The sequence below is a fragment of the Podarcis muralis genome, chromosome 4 (genome assembly GCF_964188315.1).
Source record: "Podarcis muralis chromosome 4, rPodMur119.hap1.1, whole genome shotgun sequence".
Lineage (NCBI taxonomy): Eukaryota > Metazoa > Chordata > Lepidosauria > Squamata > Lacertidae > Podarcis > Podarcis muralis.
The window spans coordinates 54,671,982-54,694,711 of NC_135658.1; the positions used below are offsets into that span (position 1 = coordinate 54,671,982).

Sequence of the window (22,730 nt, forward strand, 5' to 3'; positions counted from 1 at the left end):
CTAGATTTCTATCAAATGGCATGTCAAAATCCCCAAATACGTTTTCACACATTTGCTCTGGGCAGACTGCCATATATGTTAATTAACCTACAATGCCTCTGTATTAATAATGGTTATGATAAAAGTCTACTTTTGCAATGGGGGTTTCCAGCTACATCCAAAATTGAAATAAGAGGTGGTCCTACCCAGAGAATATACATATCCGGGACAGGATGGGGGCACAATCCTAATATGTACTTAGATGTACATATGAAAAACCCCTATGTTTTACAATTCTGTATTTGTCAATACAAGAGTTCAGCTGCAAATTATATTTATTGGTCAAGAAGGCAGGATAACTAGCAATAAGAAGTTAAATATTCAACTCTGAGCTTTGTAAAAATATTTCATAAACTGAAGATATACATAAATACAAAGGATAGCATATACATTCTAATAGGTAAGCTATGTTCAAAATATGTCAGAATGTTCAAAATAATATTTTCCAACACATACCTGACCATTTTAGATGGGAGTTATATTTCGTGTCTGTTTAATTCTATCATATCTCAAAAGGTAATACTGGTACAGAACAGCAAACTTTTGGTGCTTTTTTAAACTAAAAATAATAGTAGACCTCAGCTGCTACTGCTCTGTACTGACAGAAGTAATCCACAATGTAGGTAAGAAGAAGAAGAAGAAGAAGAAGAAGAAGAAGAAGAAGAAGAAGAAGAAGAAGAAGAAGAAGAAGAAGAAAACAACCAGCAAGACCCTATCTAAAATTCTGGAAAGAAGCATAAATATCCAAGACCAATAAGAAAATATGTATGGAATAAATGTATAATCACAACTGCTTTGGTGAGCAATATTGTAGGTGAAACAGATGTTAGGGACCTATTAATGAAGGTTTTTCAAACATCTGCTTACAATTTGAAGGCAATTGTAAATACAGCACAGAAGGTCAATTGGGCCAATTAAGGTCTATGTGCAAATCTACTGCTGCAGGTTTCTTTTCAGCTTATGCTGACTCTCTTTTAGCACAGGAAATAGTATTTAATAGCAACTTTGTCAATTTTGATTGTGATTTTATACAACAACAAACACTGATCATATGCCCTATGCTTTACCAAACAACTCATTTTCCTTCCTACATTTCCTCCATACCTACAGCACACTGTAAGTTCACTAAGATGTGGCAAAAAGTGGCAAGACACACATAAAAGCTTGATTTTGTTTTAAACAAGCAAATCAGAAATTCTGCTAAATAGCCTTTAGACATTCTCTAGTAAAATCAAAACAGTGATCCGCAAGTATACCTAGCATATGGCTTTAACAACATTTCAGTGACAGATACAAGGTCACAATAAATTCTAGTATGTCAATTTTATATATTTTTGAAATTACTATTTTATAGCCTGCTTTTCCTCCAAAGAGCTCAATTTATATAGGATTATCTCTTTTATCCAACTATAGGTAAATAGTCATGGCTGAATGGCGTTCTAGTCTCCCAGTCAGCTAAAGTGAGGATGTGAACCAGACCTCTACAAGCAGAGTCCAATATTCAGGTTCAGGTGGAGGATTTAAGAGTGGAAAGGTGCTCCAAAATGTACATTCAGAGAGACCAACACTCACTGGGAACCCTACATGGCAGTGCAGAGGGGAGAACTAAATGGGTGGACAGCAGGGTTAAAGAGTTATTGCTCCATGCCACATTTTTGCTTCAAACTCTGCAGTGTCCTAAAAACAACAACAAACAAACAAAAAACTTAAACCTTCAAATAATACTGGCTAATATTAATAGCAATTACCATTTGTGTAGAACTTTTCTGTTTAACTAGATAGAAGCATTTTGGATGGTCATCAAGCTATCATCAGAATACTGGACAAACAGAAGCAACTCCCTTTTAAAACACTAGTCTGACTTAGTGATTTGTCAAATAACATTGTGCTGCAGAGACCCTGAAGTCAAGTGGCTGAGGACTCAATTCAGGTCCAGCCCATCCATGAGGGAGACTGAGGCAGCCGCCTCAGGTGGCAGAATCCAAGGGGCTCCTACATGGGTGTGCCCCCTTTGAAGCAAGGAGAAGCAGCTTCGGTGGTTTCCGGGTTCCAATGAGATCTTACAAGAGCCTTGCAAGATCTTGCCAGAAGCCACAGCCATTCAACCCCAGTGAGGCTTTGGCAGGGGTAGCGAAATTGGATAGGCTGTTTTTGCCTTAATTGGTCTGAAAAAGTATGATACCAGTGGTATATAATGAACCTTTAAAAAAAAATGCTCAAGTCAAAATGCTATGAAGTTCAAAACATTTTTAATTTGAGTCACACATTCCATTTAACATGAAATGTTGATAACAAAAATTCTATTAATTTGTTTACATAAAGAAAAAGGCTGGGAGTCAATTGCATGGTGGGTAATTGAGGTGCTCCAAGTACCATGGCTGCCCACTGCCCAACTTCGTCTAGGCTGAAGCTGGAGTGGAAGATAGGGACAACTCCTAAGCCCTTTTCCAAAACTATGCTAGGAAAGAAACTTAGGATTTGTTCCTCTTGTCACCCTCACCAGAAGACAATGAAACACTTTTCATACCAAGGGTGGTAAAGCAATTTGGTCCCTTGAATGCGCTCCTGCAGGTAAAAAAGGATGCTATCAAACATCTGGTGTGATTTGTAGGACTGTGTTAGTAAAACATATAAAAAACATGTCACTCGTTTTTATCCAAACATGTAATTGTGTTTTATGTCTGCCAGACTACTAAAATATAAGATCAAACGGTATTTCTAAGCATGAAATACTGTGTTTCAGATTATAATAGTGACATTTTACATGTGAAATACCATGACTGAATAGATTCAGTAAACTAGGAGGGTCTAGTATGACATTCCTTAAATCTAAAGAACCTCTAAGGCAGTGTTTCCCAACCTTTTTTGGGCAAAGGCACACTTGTTTGATGAAAAAAATCTCGAGGCACACCACCATTACATCCCCGTGACGTCAGCGCGCAGCGTCACGCCGGGAGGGACGCACGAAAGTGTAACTTTCAATTTTTTCCCCTCCCCCTTGCCGGGGAACCTCCAAGCTTTGGGGGTGGGGGGGGGAGGAGGCAGCAAAGCGAGGGACTGAGGGACTCCTCCAACGACAAGGGTTGGGGAAGAAGAGAAAGGGCTATTCCGCTCCAGTCACGGGAGGGGAATATGTACTGGCCCAACTGGTGTGCGGTCTTCGGAAAGCGGGGTGCAGGAAGGAAGCCTAGGCTCAGGGTCCACCGACCTCGGCGAAGAAAGGCAACAACCGGAGCCGATGACGAGCCGGCGCGTGCGTGCAGCGGCTGGCCTCGAGCTCGGGAAGCTGCGCGCGGCGATGTTGACGCGGGGCGCGCGAGAGCTTGGGGGCGGGGCGGGAGAGAGAGAGAAAGAGTTGGCAGCACCAGGCGCTGTTACTTATTGCGCTGCGGACGCTGCCAGCAACTGCGGTGGTTGTGCGGCGGCGGCCGCCGCAGAACGTCCTCGTCAGTCAGCTGAGCTGCCTGGCGGCGTAGGGAGCCGAGGGGCGGGGCTTCCTTTCTGAAGGAGCTGAGGGTGGGGGTCCTCCGGCGCCTTCGGCGAAACGGCGCCGGCCCAGAGCGCTTCTAGGAGGCTGCCTTTGTGCGCGACATAAAGCACTCTTTCCCTCCCTCCAGCCCCGTGTCACATGTGGAAAAGGGGGCTGGATCCAGTGACGCAATTCGGAAAACTGTTAGGGAAGCCAGAGCAGGAAAGTGAGTGGGAGGCAGCGTCGCCGCTTTAACCCACGTTTCCTTTTTGAAAGAGAAACCAGTGTTTCCCAACCTTTTTTGGACTCGCTCACGGCACACCAGGCAACATCTCGCGGCACACTAGTGTGCCGCGGAACACCGGTTGGGAAACACTGCTCTAAGGGGAACAAGCACTAATAGTGCCCAACAATCTTACAAGATGGTTGTAAGTTCTTGTATGTTATAACCTTGAAACTATATCCACCAGCATCTGAATGAGGAGCACAAGGCCTCCTTAATTAAACAGTTAAATCTGAAAGTAAACATCAGAACTCACAGACAACATTCCCATCAATTAGGAGTTGTCTTTACTCAGCTTGGCCTAATGTCACTTGCTTTGAAAACTTAGCATCTCATCCATCTTGCCTGTAACATATCAGTAAGGATATCCACAATGACATAATTTAGTTTCCAGATCATGTTCTTTCATATTAGATAGTTGAATTTGAATTACCAGAAAAATATTTTTTCCAAACACAGAATTGAATAGTATCCCATTTTAAAACATCTTACTTGAAACATTTATATTTATTTCAACTAAAATACAAAGCTTCATTCCACTATCCTAATCTGTAACAAGGCACCAATTTTGTTTTATTTCCTCCTGCAGATGTTCTTTCTCTTCTAGTGTCTAGGATAAAAGTTGCAATGAACCTTTTCTATTTAATAGCATTAAAATAGGAAATTTTAGCATAAAGATTTCATTACACAGCAGTGAGAAAAGCTGTATCTGCCAATATACTCTCTCTCTTACATGTCACTTTTATAGGTATTCTGTCCTTTGTGTGTGGCTTCTGTCTTGCCCTTTCTCTTTGAAACTGTGATGGTGCTATGGGTGCAACATTTTTGGTGGGTCCTATCCCCACCCGACTCAAGAAATGCACACTCAAATAAGGTGATAGGATTCCTGAAGGGTGCTGGGGTGACATTTTAAACTATCTCACCAGAAAGTCCCAGAAAGATCCACTTAGCTACTAGTGATTCACTTACACATCAACCAAAACTAAGGCTGCTTAGGCCTGGCACTGGCAGAACAGACATATGTAGTTTTAAAAAACAGATTAAACATTTCCATCACATTCACCAACACCTGAAAATCATCAAAACAAAATCCATGTAAGCAAAACATAAGCCGATATAGAAAAGCATTATGCGGTGTCATCAGTGATAATCTTCTGTCATTTATACCCATTTCATTATGAAAGTGTAAACTTCCAAATTCATAAATGTGCCATTCTCAAAAAGAAAAGCACAGGAAATTCACAAGTCTCAACAGTGGAGTGCAAAGGGAGAATTAGATTTTTCTTATATGAAAGGATTTCCTCTGAAAGCTGAGGTACTAAAACATGAAGCTAGAGACTACTAAGGGTTCATATGCCCACTGCAAACTGAACAAAATGCTACAGTAAAGAAGCGTTTGGCAAACATTGTCATTGTAAATGCCAAATATGTTCCTTAGTTTGAAGGAAAATGTAGCTACAGAGTGAGTTTGTTTTGGAATGAACTCTGGCTAAATAAATAAGTTGGTCCAACTTTATTTTTAGAGAGGCGGGTCAGTAAGGAAGTGGCAGGGGGAAGCAGTGTTTCAACCCAACTAAAGATTTATCACGTATTTAGTCCAGTGTGGTGTAGTGGCTAGAGTGTCAGACTAGAACCTGGGAAATCAGGGTTCAAATCCCACTCACTTATGAAGCTCACTGGGTTACCTTGGCCCAGTCACAGCCTCTTAACCTACCTCACTGGGTCATTGGAGGGATTAACTAAAGGGGTGAGGGAGAGTGAACCATGAACTCACTGGAGGAAAAGATGGGATATAAATGCAATAAATAAGCTCTTCTGCTTACCTGCTTAAGAAAACTGGAAGGGCCAGCCAGATGGACATGTCAATTGCCAACCTGGCATCCAGAGATCTCCACTCTGTCACAAATGGGCCCACATCAGTCACAAAACACACCTGAAGTCTGGGGAATTTCTAACACTGTCCTCTGCTTAAGTGAAAACTGTCAGGTAACAGAGTCAAGCCAATTACTTTATTCTATATGTACTGTTGGGTGTTGCCTTTGGCAGGTACCTCTGGCAAAAACAAGAATGCCTCCACAATATACTCACTTCATCATTCATCATTACTGCAGGGTGAAGTTAACAACTTACTTTCCCTTGTCAAGAAGCCTCTTTCATTGCAGCAAAGACTACGTACAGTATAATATTCAGTCCCTTGCTCTGATTATTTCTGTGCTGCCAGTCTTGCATCTGCCATGATCACCATTCTCTGTAGTGCTATTGAGATTTCATTTTCTCTCATGTTTTTGGAGGTTTATACAGCAGCAATCTGCCCCCCCAGCCAGAAAACACAGACATTAGTATCAACAGAAGAGGAAACTACAGTAAAAAATCTTTTGCTACTGGGAACACTACTCCAAGTGCCAAAAGCGCAGACAGAATTATCAGGAAAACTGTATGCTGACTGTCTAAAATAACTTCTGTGGGATCCATCCTGCAGAAAGAAAAATCCTGTGGGCTACCAGTATATTTTATTTAGATTTTTAGTAGATTGTGAGAAGCAACTCGCTTTGCTTACAGTTTGTTAGAAATGAATGATTTTACAGATTTTTTTTTGCATTTGGTCTTGACTTCTGCCTGCCTTTGATTAGGTATGCGGTTCAGGTCCTCCTCATCCTGTTTGCTGTTCTGAACCTTGACTGCACAAGTGCCCTTGGCTTCTTTGATTCTTCTTTGACTATACTGGAACCTGACACCTGCTTCTTTTGCACCACATCCCCTACCTCTGATTTGCTGGATCAACAGCCAACTGCTGCCACCACTTTGCCAGGTCTGGGAACCTAAATGCTTAGAGCCCAGACCCAGATGTAACCTGACAGAAATAAAAGCAAGAGTATCAGCTCATCTTCTTGAATTTTGAGTTTGCTGGGGTGACTGACTTCCTGAACAAAGGGACTGAAACAAGTTTTACAGTGAGAAATAATGCTGCTGTTTACTGGGAACTACATGGTCTAGAGCAGCTTTCAAAACGTTTCATGTTGGTGACACACTTTTTAGACAGGCATTATTTCATGACACAGTAATTCAGTTTTACTGGTAAACCAGGGGTTAAATTAACCCCTTTCCAGCCCTGGGAGGAGTGCCGGAAGCATTCGCACAACACCTACACACTGCAGCTGACACACTAACGTGTTGCAACACACAGTTTGGAAAGCTTGGTCTAGAGTGAAGACATATCATCACTGGGTAAGAAGCAGCTACGTCAGGAAGAATTAGGTAAATCTGAATACATCAAATTGGTTTTAGCAGGCCTACTCAGATAATAATAAATAGCGTACACATAGTTGGAGATTTCTGTATATGCTTGGAAATGCCAGAAAAATGCAGCAGTACAGAGAAACAGGCATGAGGATGTTATTCAACAGGTGGATGAAGCTGCAGACAGTGAAGAAGTATAGCCCCAGGCCAAAAAAAAAAAAAAAAAAAGATATGCAGAACAAGCTGACAATTATTTGAAACAGGATGACAGATGGTAGCTGGTAAAATTATTCCTTCACAATATATTTACTTCATGGTTCACCAATTATAGTACATCACCACCAGCAAAGGTACGGTAATGTTAAGAAGCTGACAGGGAAAATTTCAGTAAGGCATAATCACTGTACTGTATTCTTAACACAAAACAAAATGTCTGAAAAAATGCTTGATCGTTCCAAAGACATTAAAAGTGGTTGCATTTCTGCAAAAATAGTAGCTGTACTGTTGATATTTAAAATTGCTAAGTTATTCTATGAAAGCGTCACACATACTCACAAAATCCAGATAATTTAGAGAAACCATCCAGTAAACTAAGGCAACTCAGTGAACTAGAGAACCGTACTAGTATAAAATATTCACATCAATATGTTCCTATCCACCCTTTTATATAATGAAATGGGCATGTGCTAGTGTATGAGATGGTTGGTTATGTACTCACTGCATATTGATGCCTTAAAAGCAAAACAACAACAATTTGCTGTTGGAGTGGCATACAAAGGATGAACAAGTCAAATCTGTGATGATAGATTGGGCAAGAGATGTTGGACACAATATAATGTTGGAAGATTGGGAAAGGCTGTGGAAGAAAGGGGTTAAATTTACTGCATGTACTGTATTAAAAGAAAACATTATGAAAATGATGTATAGGTGGTACTTAACCCCGGTAAAATTAGCAAAGATTTATCACACGAATGATAATTTATGTTGGAAGTGTAAAGAAAAAGAAGGCACCTTTTATCATATGTGGTGGACGTGTCCCAAGGTTAAGGACTTTTGGGAAAAGATTTATAATGAGTTGAAAAAAAATTGAAAAATACATTTGTTAAGAAACCAGAACCCTTTCTACTTGGAATAATAGGATTGGAATTGTCCAAAAAAGATGTTAGATTGTTTTTTTTATGCCACTACAGCGGCAAGACTGCTATTAGCTAAAAACTGGAAATATCAAGAAATACCAATTGTAGAAGAATGGCAGATGAAGATGTTGGACTTTTTGGAGCTGGCCAACCTGACTGGAAGAATCCGCGATCAGAAGGAAGAGGAATACCAAGAAGATTGGAAGAAATTTAAAGATTATTTAGCTAAATATTGTAACATAAGATAATTAGAAGTCACTTGAAAATATCAAATAGGCTTAGGCTTAGAATAAGAATGAGTTGTAAAGCATTATGGATTTAGACTATTAAGGAAAGAGAAGAAGATAGTAAATTGAAGGAATTAATTTTATTAGAAAGATGATTTTGGAGAACTGTTACAAGGTGATACAAGGAAATTCAGTTAGGGGGGATTTGAGGAAGTCAACAATGAAAGTTAAATTGGGTTTTAGAAGTAATAAGTGTTTATATTTTTGTTTTTTGTTTGTTTTTTTTAGTATTGTAATGTGTTTTCTTTTGTGTGTTTTATAGGTTATATCTGTTATAAATGTGGAAAATCAATAATTTTTTTTTGGGGGGGGGATAAAATAAAAGCAAAACAAGAAGGTTTACTAGAATATATACAACTAAAAGTATGCACTAGTCAAGTACTTATATGCATAGGAGCTCAGCCCCTTGATGACACTATGAAAGGAGAATCTTATAAAACTACTGTCATCGTCATGTCTGCCAACTCTGCCTCTGGTTGCTACACTGCCAACCCCTACTAGTCTCTATTATTCTTTTCTGCTTGGTTACCTTTTTCTTTGGAAGTACAAACAATCACATCCCGCCCCCCTCAAATAAACTGGAGCTCTTGCCAATGACTTCTCCCTGCCTGAGGACCCTGCCTGATCCTTCCAGCAGGAGGGGTCATCCCTATCTGGAATGTCCTCCAGCAGCATCTGGCAAATAGCTTGGCATTAGGCAACCACTCAATATTACATTCCCCCCTCCCCCCGATATGGCATTTGTTGGTTAAATGCTACATGAACAAATCTCTGTGATGAAGTTCCAATGCATTCTATATACCGTACCATCCTACAAAGATAGTTTAGTATTATGTATCCAAATGTATGTTTCTCTGTGATGAAATGAAGACTTAAGTATTAAAATGTAGAAATTCTGCACAATATCCTTAACACATTTAACAGACCTCATCAACCAGTTTATCCCTCATTCCGAAGGTTGAGAAAATTGTTAGTGATAAAACAGAATTACTTTTTATTATGTCTTTCAGAAACCTGGGATTGTTACCTTTTATGAGCCATGTCTAATTTGTACGTGGCACATCTGGCATAACAGATACTAAGTATAAACCAGGAATGCTTGCAATAATATGTTTCCCAGTGTTAAAATAAACACCTCAGCACTTTACACTTTGGCATAGCGCTTTTGCCACAGTGGGGAAGCACTTATCTACTTTAACACTTTGCCACTTATGAATTATCACTCAATTATTGAATAGGGTTTTTAATCCTGGAGACAAAATGGTTTCATATTTTCTTCACATTCACTTTAGCTAAGCATAAACAGATAGGTAAACATATAAAAGTTCATTTCACTCTCATTTTCTTTCAGACTAAAAACAGACCAAAATATTTTCAACAGTTCTCCATCCCATCTATTAATAACAAAGACTTGCAGATGTCATGGCTCTGCAGAAAAACCCCAAACATTCTCAAAGTTTGTCACCACAGTCTCATCTTATTCAACAGAACTGTTGAAGTTCCTAGTAGCACTTGCTGAAAATGAAACAGATCTAGCAAGACAGGGAATGAAAACATGGAGCTGCGCTTAGTGAAAACCCTGTACTGCATAGCAGGCCAGTATTGTTCCTCCTGAAGCATCTTTGTGTGCCCAAAGATGAATTCCCACAAACTGAATTGTACCGTTTATCGTTTGAGCCTTCTAGAAGCAAGCTGTGAATTACCTTTCCATGTCACTCACAATATGACTGATTAAAGAAGATGATGTAGCACAGTAAAAAAATAAACTATTGTTTCTAATGAGTGGCTTTCTAGAAAGAGGCTGCACTTGCTATGCTGAAAAGTCAGTGATGGATTAAATAAACGTGACCTACAGTAACAGCTCATAAAATAGTTCTAAAATATACTTTTTTCAACTGTATCTCAGAATTGCTTTTGTCACACGTATAAAAGATTGGCTAAATCTGGAAGCTCTTTAATGTTAGAAATTATTATATATTTATTTATACCCAGCCTTTTTCCCTGATTGGACTCAAGGGAGCTTACAGATAAAAACAAAAACCACTAAATACACAGTAAAACTGATCATAAAAATACAGTTAAACAATGATAGTATTAAAACTATACACGTATGTAAAATCTGTTTAAAACAAACCAATAATTACAATGAAAACAGTATGGCACCAGCCATTTAATTAAAAGCAGTAAATTCCCCAAAACCTGTTGAAACAAGAAAGTCTTCACCTGCCAGCAGAAGGACAGCAAAGAGGGGCCCTGTCTAGCTTCTCCAGGGAGGAAGCTCCAAAGTCTGGGAGCAGCCACTGAGAAAACCCTCTCCTTTAATCAAAAGTCTAGACTGGATCAGACACTCAGAAAGCAGTTCTAACAAGCTGGTCAATTTACTAACTGTTAGATACATAGTAATACACACACATAGTAATGAGTGAATGAATGAATGAATGAATGAATGAATGAATGAATAAATAAATAAATAAATAAGAAAGATGATGATATATTATTATTTATACCCCGCCCATCTGGTTCGGTTTCACCAGCCACTCTGGGCGGCTTCCAACAGAATATTAAAATACAATACCTATTAAACATTAAAAGCTTCCCTAAACAGGGCTGCCTTCAGATGTATTCTAAAAGTCTGGCAGTTGTTTTTCTCTTTGACATCTGGTGGGAGGGCGTTACACAGGGCGGGTGCCACTACCAAGAAGGCCCTCTGCCTGGTTTCCTGTAACTTGGCTTCTCGCAGCGAGGGAACTGCCAGAAGGCCCTCGGCACTAGACCTCAGTGTCCAGGCAGTATGATGGGGGTGGAGACACTCCTTCAGGTAGAAATAAATAAATAAATTCAAGCTATGTTAAACAGACAATGGAGAATGCTATGGAAAGCGATGTACTTTTTTTGTTTCCAACTGTGAAGAAGCACACAAGTGCCTTCTACATCTACCTGAAGCAAACAATTCCTGTAGATGCAATGTCAAACCATGCTTTGGCATAATCTGAGTAAATCCTCATTTGACTCGAGCTCAAAAAGACTCCCAGCTCTTCTCTTCCTCTGAGCAAATATTACCTTCTTCTGTGACAATCTTCTTTCTTGCAATCTGAATCCATTGTTTCAGGTCCTACCCACTAGAGCAGCAGAAAACAAGCTTGCTCCATCATCCCTTCAGATATTTGAGGATGGCTATCGTATCACCTCTTTAGTCTTCTCTTTTTCCAGCTAAATATATTCAATTCCCTCAACAGTTACTCATAAAGCTTGGTTTCCAGACCCTTGATCATCTTGGTTGTCCTCCTTTGCACATGTTCCAGCTTGTCAATATCCTTCTTAAATCGTGCTGCCACAAGAGGAAACAGTACTCCAGCCTGGGACTGACCAAGACAGAATAGAGTACTATTACTTCCCTTGATCTGGACACTAGACACTAGAATTGTACTGCACTCAAGCCAGGTGCCCCAATCCTACATATGTGTATCTGATTTTTCCTGCCTAAGTGCAGAACCTTACATTTGTTCCTATTGAAATTCATTGTTATGGTCATCTTGAATCCTGATTCAACATTCTGAGGTATTAGGTACCTCTCCAAGTTTTGTGTCGTCTGCAAATTTGATCACCATGCTCTCTATTCTTTCATCCAAGTCATTTATAAATATTTTGAACAAACTAGAACCAGCACAGAATCCTGTCACATCCCACTTGTCATTTTTTTCCTGGATGATAAGGAACCATGATTTGGGATAGCTCAGTTGGTAGAGCATGAGACTCTTAATCTTGGGGTCATGGGTTTGGATCCCACATTGGGTGAAAGATACCTACATTGCAGGGGGTTGGACTAGATGACCTTGTGGTCCCTTCCAATTTTACAATTCTATTATCTTGGTTCAAGTCACCCAACCAGTCACAAGTCCACTGAACAATGAATTGCTGTACATTAATTCACATTCAGCATGAATTGCTGCACACAAATTGCTGTACAAATCCACCCAACATGAATTGCTGTACATGAGAAAGAGGGGCGGCTCAAATTAGAATTCTCCAGCAATGTAATACCACTGCAGAGAATTTAAACTATGTAATGGTTTAGTCTGGTGATTTCCCAAGTCAATTATCTTAGGGACTAGTTACTGTATGAATCAAAAAGTAAGAGCAGTACTTGGTATAACAACATCTATCCAACCTTGTTTCCTTCCTGTGCCCCCCTCCTGGTCCTACTGGTAGAACGGTAGCTATTTAAATGTTTTGTTTGTAAAGAGAACATATTTTATTTATAATTGTTATAATTTATACAAAATACAATTACATAAAAGTTTATACTTTTGCTTGATGACTTTTTATATCCGGTTCTACTGCTGTGAGCGGTAACAGAAGATCGCCTCTGCCCATTATGTCAAGGCGATTCTGCATTAGGCTGAATAAATAATTCACATGACTGAAACTTGATTCTATGAAATACGAAGTAGGAAATGCCATAAAAAACATTTTTGCTTTATCCCAAAGCCATGGAACCTTTTTAGATATTGTACTCTTTATCCAAAAATGGTGCTTTTCTTGACTAAAAGTTACTTTGGCTGCTATACCACTCTGTAGCTGTATGAGCACTTCTTGCAAAGAAACATAAACATCAGCAGCATTCACAGGCAGCAAATGGATCAACTACCCAGGGTGGAATATCCATGGCCAGCAGATCACAGAAATGAACTTCCATATCATTATATAGATGCTTCAAATGATTGACACGCACAATTATGTCATCATCTTTCAATTCATCACTAACTGCTGCCAAAGAGGAAAAGCAGTGGAGTGCAGAAGTGGGAGGGAGAAGGAAGTAGAAGCAATGTTGCCGCATAGTGCATGTGGCGATCCATCCACTGGGAAGCACAGTCACTTCTCTGTTCACTTTACTTCTCTGTTTTCTATTTTTTTCACTTCTCTGTTTTCTTTCATTTTCTTCATTTTCTTCATTTGTCACTTCCCTTTGTGGTCCCCTAGCCTCATGCCATGCCCCCCCCCCCATTTACACGAGTTGAGAAACGCTGATTTAAAGGCTACAAACTATCATCAGAGCCTTATAATTAAGTAACATCAAGTTCATAGCTTGAAGCAGTTTGCAACACTTTCACTTTGATGCTACTTGTCAAAAAAAGAGGGAGAAGGCTCAAAATAGATCAACTTGCATAAGAAGAGTTAACAGTATAGCATATACTGTAAAATTCCAGTATTTCAACTTCTTTTCTATCTAATTCTCCATTTAAAAAAACATTGCATGCGCTGGATTGGCATTTATGGCTGCACATTCAGTCCACTAAATTAAAGATGTCAGTTTTGAAACATTCCTCTAAAAATGAGTACAGGAACCTGAAGTGGCCAGCAATTTTAGCTGCTTCTTTCTCTGTTCACTGGTTCATATACTACAGCATGTAATGATCATGTCTTCTGTTCTAACGATCCACATTTTATGCACAGTAAAAAGTGAATAATATACTTTTTTTAGCCATGACATCATTCTCCTGCCCAATATCTAACCACTTGTGGAAAAAGTCACAGGGAAAAAAAGTGCCACAAAAATGATAATGCTAACAACACATAGCTCTTGAACAATACTTTCATGCAGAAAACTGCAATTCACTTTAAATGTTTTTTTAATAAACCAATGTTGAGCACATAATTCACAAGCCCAAGGAGCACTGTTTCATAATGCTATGAAAATAATAATAATAATAATAATAATAATAATAATAAAAGATCGTAAGAGTTACCCTGTCCTGAACAAAGCTCTTTACAAACAAAGTTCTGCTACTTGGAAATATTCATACTATCCATTCATTCCTGCCACTAACATCACTTTACAAAATAAAATCACATTTAGTACCATGACTTCCATATTTTTGAAAGGAATCATATACTTTATAAGAAGTGTGTATCTCATCTTCCTTGCCTGGTATGAGCACATAAACAGATCAGGAATGATAGTTTAACAGTACATTTGAATCCAAGTTCATGATAATAGAACATGATTGGTAAGCCAACAACAAGCCATGGTTTAAGGCCAGCTAGTAATAATAAGAATTACACAATTCACAATCCTGGGTCTAAATTATTGCTTTCCTGCAAAGTATTGCTACCTGCTTATGAAACTCTCTTCAGTTTCCAAAGCAGTTTGCCAGGCAGCAGAGGGGGTTGTTTCAAAATATACAAACCTGCAAACCCCTTAGGTTCACAGAACCAATTTCAAGATTCTTTGGAATCTCACTGTAGTCTAAAAGTATGCAATTTGATAAGTGTCCTGCTTACACAATGTCCTCTTCCTTGAATGCCTGAAGAAGTACCTCCCAAGGATCAGGGATCACTGGAGACTATTGCCTAAATAAGGCAGAGTAACTTGCATGAGTAGATATCAACTCACACAAAGTACTTCAGCTGAATTTTGGGCAGTTTCTCTTTCCCACTGAAGTCTGTGCTGTCATAAAAATTTCCCATCTTCTTGAAAAGCCTTGCGGGGAGGGAGAGGGGTGAGAGAGATGCTTGCATTGCATGAGGCTATGCAAAGAAATATTTTGGAATATGCTCCCAGGCAGTATAAAGGCTCTGTTTAGCTGCAAACCAGTATGTTTTAATTCTAGCACACTTGTTTTGGAAATCTATGAAATTACAAAAAGGAATATTTGATTTGTATCACTGTCTGAAATTTGGCTACTTTCTTCTTGATTTTAATAATGATTTTAATTAACTTGACTCAAACCAATTGCCTGACACTTGATGTATTTCTCAATCAACTCTTGAATTATTCCTAACCTACATGAAATTTGTAATTTTCCAGGTACATCCTTAATAATGAACAAAGATATGCACATTACAGAAGGACTACGACAGCATTAACCTGTCCTAGTTACTGGTAATGCTTCTGACTGACATGCTATAAAATGATAAATTTAACTTTATTTTCCACAGCCACCATGACAATGACAATCTTGAACAAATCATTCCAGAATGATAGCCCCAATAGATTTAAACATTTCTGATGTCAGAGTAATACAAGTATTACTGATCATTCCAAATTATTTAATATTTAAACAAATCTTTATTTTACAATTTGAGTAATACCCCTTAATTTAAAGATACTAATAGAGGTGTTCACACATTGCTTGTTAGTTGTACATGCAAATATATGCCAACAATAATACAGCTTGTATAATAATATGTGATACATCAATACAGGCCATCTGGAGAGCTAATGAATAATCAAGGGACTCAAAATTAAACTACAGAATTTTTCTTAGAATCTTTAGGACAACACTGTCAAGTTCAATCTATTCATTTAGGCTCCAGAATCAATTTTTCAAACTTTATGACAGGTCTAATAGTTCCCACCTGTTTCTCTTGCTTGACTTTTGACTGGCAAGTTACCAGCTAGGGTGGAAATGTAGACAAAGACCCCTATTAGACTCCGGCTGTTTCTCTACTGTGAGGTCACTCAGCCATTAAATTAGTTCCAGCCCACTTTCTTCTCTGTCTTAATTTTTTTTTGTGGGGGGGGGATATGTAGATTTGAGGGACTGGGATAGATTTAGTATCCAGCTTCAGAAAGGTTTGGAAGCCTATTAAATATAAACTTTATATACCCATTGTCTGAATATAAGATGTCATTTGCAATCTCAAGATCTCACAATTTCATTTATTAAATCACATTACATTTTCATATTAAAAAGCCTTCAAAACTCAAAAAAATTCCATAAACAGGAAAAGCCTAAAATTAGATTAATACATTTCTGTGAAATCAAAGCTTATTCAAGATAATTTATTTGCATTTTATTAACCTGGTAAATAACCCTAGTATCATGTATAAACATGTTTGAAAAGAATAAAATAAATGGCCTAATCACCACAGCATCAGCTCTTAATTCTATGCATGTTCTAATGTAGCTCTAGGCCAAAAATCCAAAATGTATATAACTAGTTCTACACAAAGGTGTCATTGTGCTCGCATCTCTCAAAGGCTTTGTTCACATGAAAGACTATACCATGGCTTAGCTTTACAGCAAGAAACTAGTGAGTCTTGGACCAATGCCATCTTCCCCCTCCTGCACAGCTGCAAGATGAGACTTCAACTTTCATTTTAAGCTAACTGCAGCTTCTTATGATGTCCCAATGTGGACAAACTGTGTTTAGCCTTAACTATAGTTAGTGGAATCAAGTCAATTTCAAACCATAGTTTATGAAACTGGGTTGTTTTCATTAACCATAGTTTAGGTTTGGGACATGACCTAAAATAGGATTATTAAAAATGGAAGCAGAAGTTTATTGTTTCCTCCTCACAGTCATAGCTTAACAGTAAATGCAGCCTGGGCCAAAGAATATCCCACACCCTGCTTTTGAGAGAATGTTTGAATGCAATTTCAATTATGGTCCGGTGCGCCTTATGGAGCGAAAAATACGGTAGAAATAAAGTGCTGTTGATGTTAAAAACACTTAGCTGACAGAGAAGATAAGAGAAAGCCAGAAGAAAGCCTGATCCGCTAGGCAGGAGAGAACTGAAGGGAACTGTGCCTGGTTCTCAGAGTTCTTTGCTCTCCTGCCTCCGTCATGTGGTGAAGTATGGGAAACTAGCAAACCAAAGATGGCAGGGACTAACCACCCCAGTTTATGTATCTGAAGAAGTGTGCATGCACACGAAAGCTCATACCAAGAACTAACTTAGTTGGTCTTTAAGGTGCTACTGGAAGGAATTTTTTTTGTTTTGACTATGGCAGACCAACACGGCTACCTATCTGTAACACCCCAGTTTAGTTTCCCTAGCCCTTCTCTTTTCTCATGCCACTTAGTCCTGGCACCTGAAAAGTGCATTCTATCTATAGCAAGGGAGCAATATAGGTTTCCTTGCACAAGCTCCAGGGACACTATTTCTTCCATGTGTGGGCCTTGGTCATGGGAAGTAGCGTACCTGTCAGGCATTATGACTGAACAATGGAAAAGAAAGAGCACAAAAGCAAGGAATACAGCAGAACCAGCAATAATTTGTCTCTTGCTCTGCTGACTTCCTGTCTTCTGCACACAGAGAATACTGAGTATAAATTTATTATACACATGTATTGTTTCATTGGGAAACTTAGAGCATTTATATTGCCACCCCCCCCCATGATCCCAAACCAAGGTAGAGTGGCCTTGAAGTGACCTACTTAGCTTTAACAATGTAATAGCATAATGTTCTATAGACTATGGTCTGGACTGTCAAAGAAAAAAATGGGAAGTTGGTTCTGCTACATGATACCCTTAGCTACAGTGACCAAAAAAAAAAAAAAAGAAAAGAAAAAAAGCAATAAAGGGAATATTAACTTTACACAGACTCATTTGACTAGATCATAAATTGACACATGTACTCTTTTATAGAAAAAGTTATTTTAGATATTTTTGGAGTTACCTTAAATCTACATTAATACCAATCTGCAAGATTTAATAAGACACAAGGCACTTGGAACTCCACAAAATCACAGGTTCTCTATACCTACATCACCACCCTCACTACCTTTCCACCCACTATCCAGCAGGAAGGAGACATTACTGAAAGTTAAAGAACACATTCCAGCCAGGCTAAATCACTTGAGGAGGGAGCAGAGCTGGGTCAGTGAGGAATGGGTATTTGGTAGAGTCATGAAGGCTGGATAAAAAAGCCTGGAGGATTGTATTTTGCCCCTGGACATGAAGTTCCCCAACCCTGCCACAGGGCATTTTTCTGTCTCCTAATCCCAGCCCCACTCATAGATGTTAGGACACAGGGGCATCAGCTGAGTAAAAGAGCTTATGTTATAAATCCAGGACAAATTCCCTTATTAAGAAAGAGGAAAGCAGCCTCCAGTGAAACAAGCCTGAATCAGTGATCAGGAATGCAACATGGTTGGATAGCTTGGCCCTTGCATGGGTCAACTAGTCTTTCTAGTCTGTCTTATCCCTTCTGCTGACAAACAATGTGACCATTCCCTCCCTATGCTGCATCCCAGGAATTAATGCCCCTCCCACTCTTATTATCCCTCCCCTACACACCCCGAAAGAAACACAAATCCACTTGTGCACTCAGAGACGCCTGCCCCCTCACACTCAAGTCAATGACATGGATTCATTCTTTATTTATTTATTTTTGCATCTGGTCCGGGGCAAAGGTTGTACCACCAACAGGAATGTGGATGTAGACTGAAATAGTACAACAGAAGTGTGCTTCTCCCCTGTGCCACCCGTGACCCAATCTCACTTCAGTCATTCTGCCAGCATTTCTTTGTTGCTGAAATGACTCTGCGGGGAATCATTCCATATCTGGCTTTCTTATGAGCTGAATATTTTAAAATCTTTAACTACTCAGTCCACACCGACTTTAGTGAAAAATCCACTGTGGAATCATATTAGTGTATCTAGTTTCTAAGAAAAACAATCAGAAAAAGAAAAAGAATATTCACGTAATTGAGGCTGCTATCCTATACATGAAAGACACAGACTGAAAGGCAGATGCAGATGATCTGATCTGGCAGATGCACTGTTCTGCTGATGGAAAGCCAGATATGGATACGTCTATAGGATATGTCTATTTAAGACATGTGACCATTATATTTACTGCAGAGGACGTGATTGGCACTGTGGGTTAACCACAGAGCCTAGGACTTGCTGATCAGAAGGTTGGCGGTTCGAATCCCCGGGCTGAGCTCCCGTTGCTCGGTCCCAGCTCCTGCCAACCTAGCAGTTCGAAAGCACGTCAAAGTGCAAGTAGATAAATAGGTACCGCTCCGGCGGGAAGGTAAACGGCGATTCCGTGTGCTGCTCTGGTTCACCAGAAGCGGCTTAGTCATGCTGGCCACATGACCCAGAAGCTGTATGCCGGCTCCCTCGGCCAATAAAGCGAGATGAGCACCGCAACCCCAGAGTCGGTCACGACTGGACCTAATGGTCAGGGGTCCCTTTACCTAACTTCACCTTTCCATTAAATAAAAGTCAGTTTTTTCATCTAGCTACAGAATAGCACAAAATATAATGAAGATTTCAACATTTGCCTTGAAATATTCTAAAATTATACAATTTATGGAAAATTGCATGCATATAGACAGTTTGCTCAGTACAGTTTAATTAACCTGTAACTAAAATATTAGCACATTAAGGCATAACTAATTTATTACGGCATAAGCTCTTGAAATTAGTTGCTGAGGTTAAAAACCTGAAACAGTTATGTTCATAAATTAAAGAACTATAGCTATCAATGAGATACTCTTTGCTCATTAGCTTTTCCAAAACCACAACTGCAGTGATGCTGGTGGTGTGATTCAAAATTCTAAAATAACGATTTTAAAATAACGAAGATTTATACAGACCAAAATTGCCAACAAGAAACGTTCAGCATGTTAGCCTGCTTGCTAAAAAAAAAAGTTTTGTTTCACAAGCTCAGTTTCAGAACAATCACAATGGAAAAATGTGGAGCTGCTTACCTTGGAAACTGTGCAACATATATTTGCTGTTGCAATCTTATAACTCCACTTGTTCAAGTTCAAATTAGAAATTCATTCAATTCCTGCTAGAAAAAGGCTGATTCTGTGCTCTGAGTTTCTTGTGCAGAAACACGTTCCACCTCCTTCAAACACTAGAAGGAGATTCTAGATCCATGCAATCATCTGGGGAAAGGGCCTCTTCCAGTGGAAGAGTACACAGTGGAAGGGACGTACACATAAATAAGTTTTTTGGAAGTTAGGAGACAGCTTAACTCTAACAAAGTATCCTAAAGACAAAAGGAGTGACCTTCTCATCCCTATCACCATTCCAACCCCACATGGTCAAAAGACAACTGCCACCCTGCAACATGAAAAGCTGCATACTTGCATGGAACACCCCTGAGCTGCTGTGTCATGAATTAAAGCTTGTGTTGTTACATCTCTAAGACTGAGGATCTAATGCTCCTAATACAGGAAAACTGTACTATAGACTCTGTAGTAAAGCATATATATTGATTAATGAATGACAGTTTATATGTTTAACATTTGTCTAACCTCTTTCAGCAAATTGGTCAAATGTTAAGGGTCTCTGTATTCCTATGCCAGAATTATTTTCAGTAAATTGGGAGTATGGGAAGTCCAACAGAACATGTTTGTTTTTGCCAACTAATATATAGAAAAAAAGTTATCACCATCACAGCTAAGCTTACCCATCAAGAAGATTCATGGTGGTTGATGTAACTTCAGCAAAGAGAACTACTTTCCCAAGCTTCTTTGTATGTAGATTTTGCCTGTATCTCTCAAAACTGAAATGTTCGGATGAGAAAGCTTCCATCTCAGTAACTACCGGCATGAGCGAGGGTGTTACTTCTGTTCCTTTGATGCAAGATGATACAAACTTGAGGGACACCATGTTGGATCTGATTAATCCTTCTGCATTCACATTTCTTTCAAGCCACCCCAAAAATAAACCATGGACATCCTGTTGGGCATAAAACAAAATTAGACAAAAATCAGCTAGGAATCATTTATTTGAAGATAAGGTTTTCTAACAACAGTTTATGCTTATCAGCTCATTGAGGTTTAAAGTCAGTTTGAAACAGTTTGTGCCCCATTATTTGATGCACCATTGTATTATTTATTTACTTGAAAATTTATCACCTGCTTGTTCATAAAAAGGTTTTTACCTGAGCCAAAAGGATGTTGATGATGGTCTGAATGCATCTACAAGTATCTAGTGATGTTTTACTGATGTTTTATAGCTAGTCATAGATGGATTTCATTGTAGTTTATATGTTGTAATCTGGCATGTTATAATCTCTTCTCTTTTTGATGGACAAAAGTCAAACCACCTTCTGATGGAGCATTTTTGCTGCTGAAATGTTGGTTCTGACTTGTTAAGTCTCTTTTACGACTTTTACTGCAGTGCATTGTTCTTTTTCAGATTTTATCAAATCCTTTATGCTTTCACATTTTTTATGTTACTTGGAGATGTATGTGTCAAGCAATTAATCAATTGAAAAAATGATGAATACAATTTCATGCCAAAATTCCCTTTACTTCATCAAAAAAGAAATATTTTTTTGTTTCAAACTAGTTTTTTTAGCCAAATATATCCCTTATTAATCTTAATCTATTTTAATATGTTAACACGTAGTTCTTTTTTAAGTTGTTGAAGGAAAGAGCATTATCTAAAGAATGTGAAGTAGTTGTTCAAGCCCATTCTACCTTCTTCTCTGTTACTTTATCCACAAGATCCATGAGCTTTTGTTTAGCGTCAAAAAGAGGCTTCTTTTAAAATATACTGGCATATGAAAATGTATGGAACAAGGGAAGACCATTGCCAATAGTAATCCATATCCAGTTTTATTAAGCATTATCTCAGAAATATAATATTATTTTTAGGGATATTGATAAGACATAAATATTAATAAAAATGAAACAAACCTATATGTGTGTCTGTAAACTACTTTTTCAAAGCTATGAACGAAAAGAAAATCCCTACACCTAAGTGCTTTGATTCCAGAACTCAGAACTTAACACTATTTACAAGCTATAGACCAAGGTGTGCACTGTTTTGTGGCAGCCTCTAGTGGCCACTTAAATGAAAGGTGTTGGTACTAATGTTCAAATATCTGACCTTATATTCCCTTGAGACCTTGTCAGAAATGCCACATAAAGAGCACAATTGTGAGACCGAGGTTCCTGGTAATGATTACAGAAGCCAGCATCAAATTATGAGAAAGAACACAAAACATATATCAGTAGCCATGTGTGTTAAAATTAAACCATGCTTAATTAGCTAAGGATGCATGCATTTGCTTGGACTGTGTTTTACACAGACACCTGCTGGCATTTGAATGTGCCATCACAGCAAATCCTTATATTTGCAGCCCTGTATCGGGAAGTTTTTACTGTTGAATGTTTTATTATGTTTCAATATATGCTGTAAGCTGCCTAGAGTGGATGGGGAAACCCAGCCACATGGGCAGGGTATAAATAATAAAATTATCATCATCATTAGGAAGGTGGCACTCTTCAAACACTTTAAAGTTTTGCTATTAAAAATACATAAGCATTTATATCAATAACAACCTACCCTAAAACTGGTAGAATCAATGACAGCTCAATTTAAGTAAGTTATTAAGCTCCTACCAAAAGAACAAATTTTAGTTTATAATCTTAAGTGTTATACAATGACTTTATGTTCACAAATTTAAACCATCTTTCCCCTTTTAAAACGTGTATGGGCAACTTCCCCATTTACACGTGCTCAATATGTGTGTGACCGTGCACATGTGCAGTGTGTCAAACCCGGAAGTGACCAGA

General features: G+C 38.7%; 1 protein-coding gene across 1 annotated transcript in view; it reads right to left on the minus strand.

Annotated features, from left to right (window-relative positions):
- HLCS (holocarboxylase synthetase) overlaps positions 1 to 22,730 on the minus strand; it is a 91,114-nt gene that overhangs the window by 43,924 nt on the left and 24,460 nt on the right. The window contains exon 6 of the mRNA XM_028727146.2: positions 20,612 to 20,883. Coding sequence (XP_028582979.2) covers positions 20,612 to 20,883 — 272 coding nt within the window. The remainder of the gene's footprint in view (positions 1 to 20,611; positions 20,884 to 22,730) is intronic.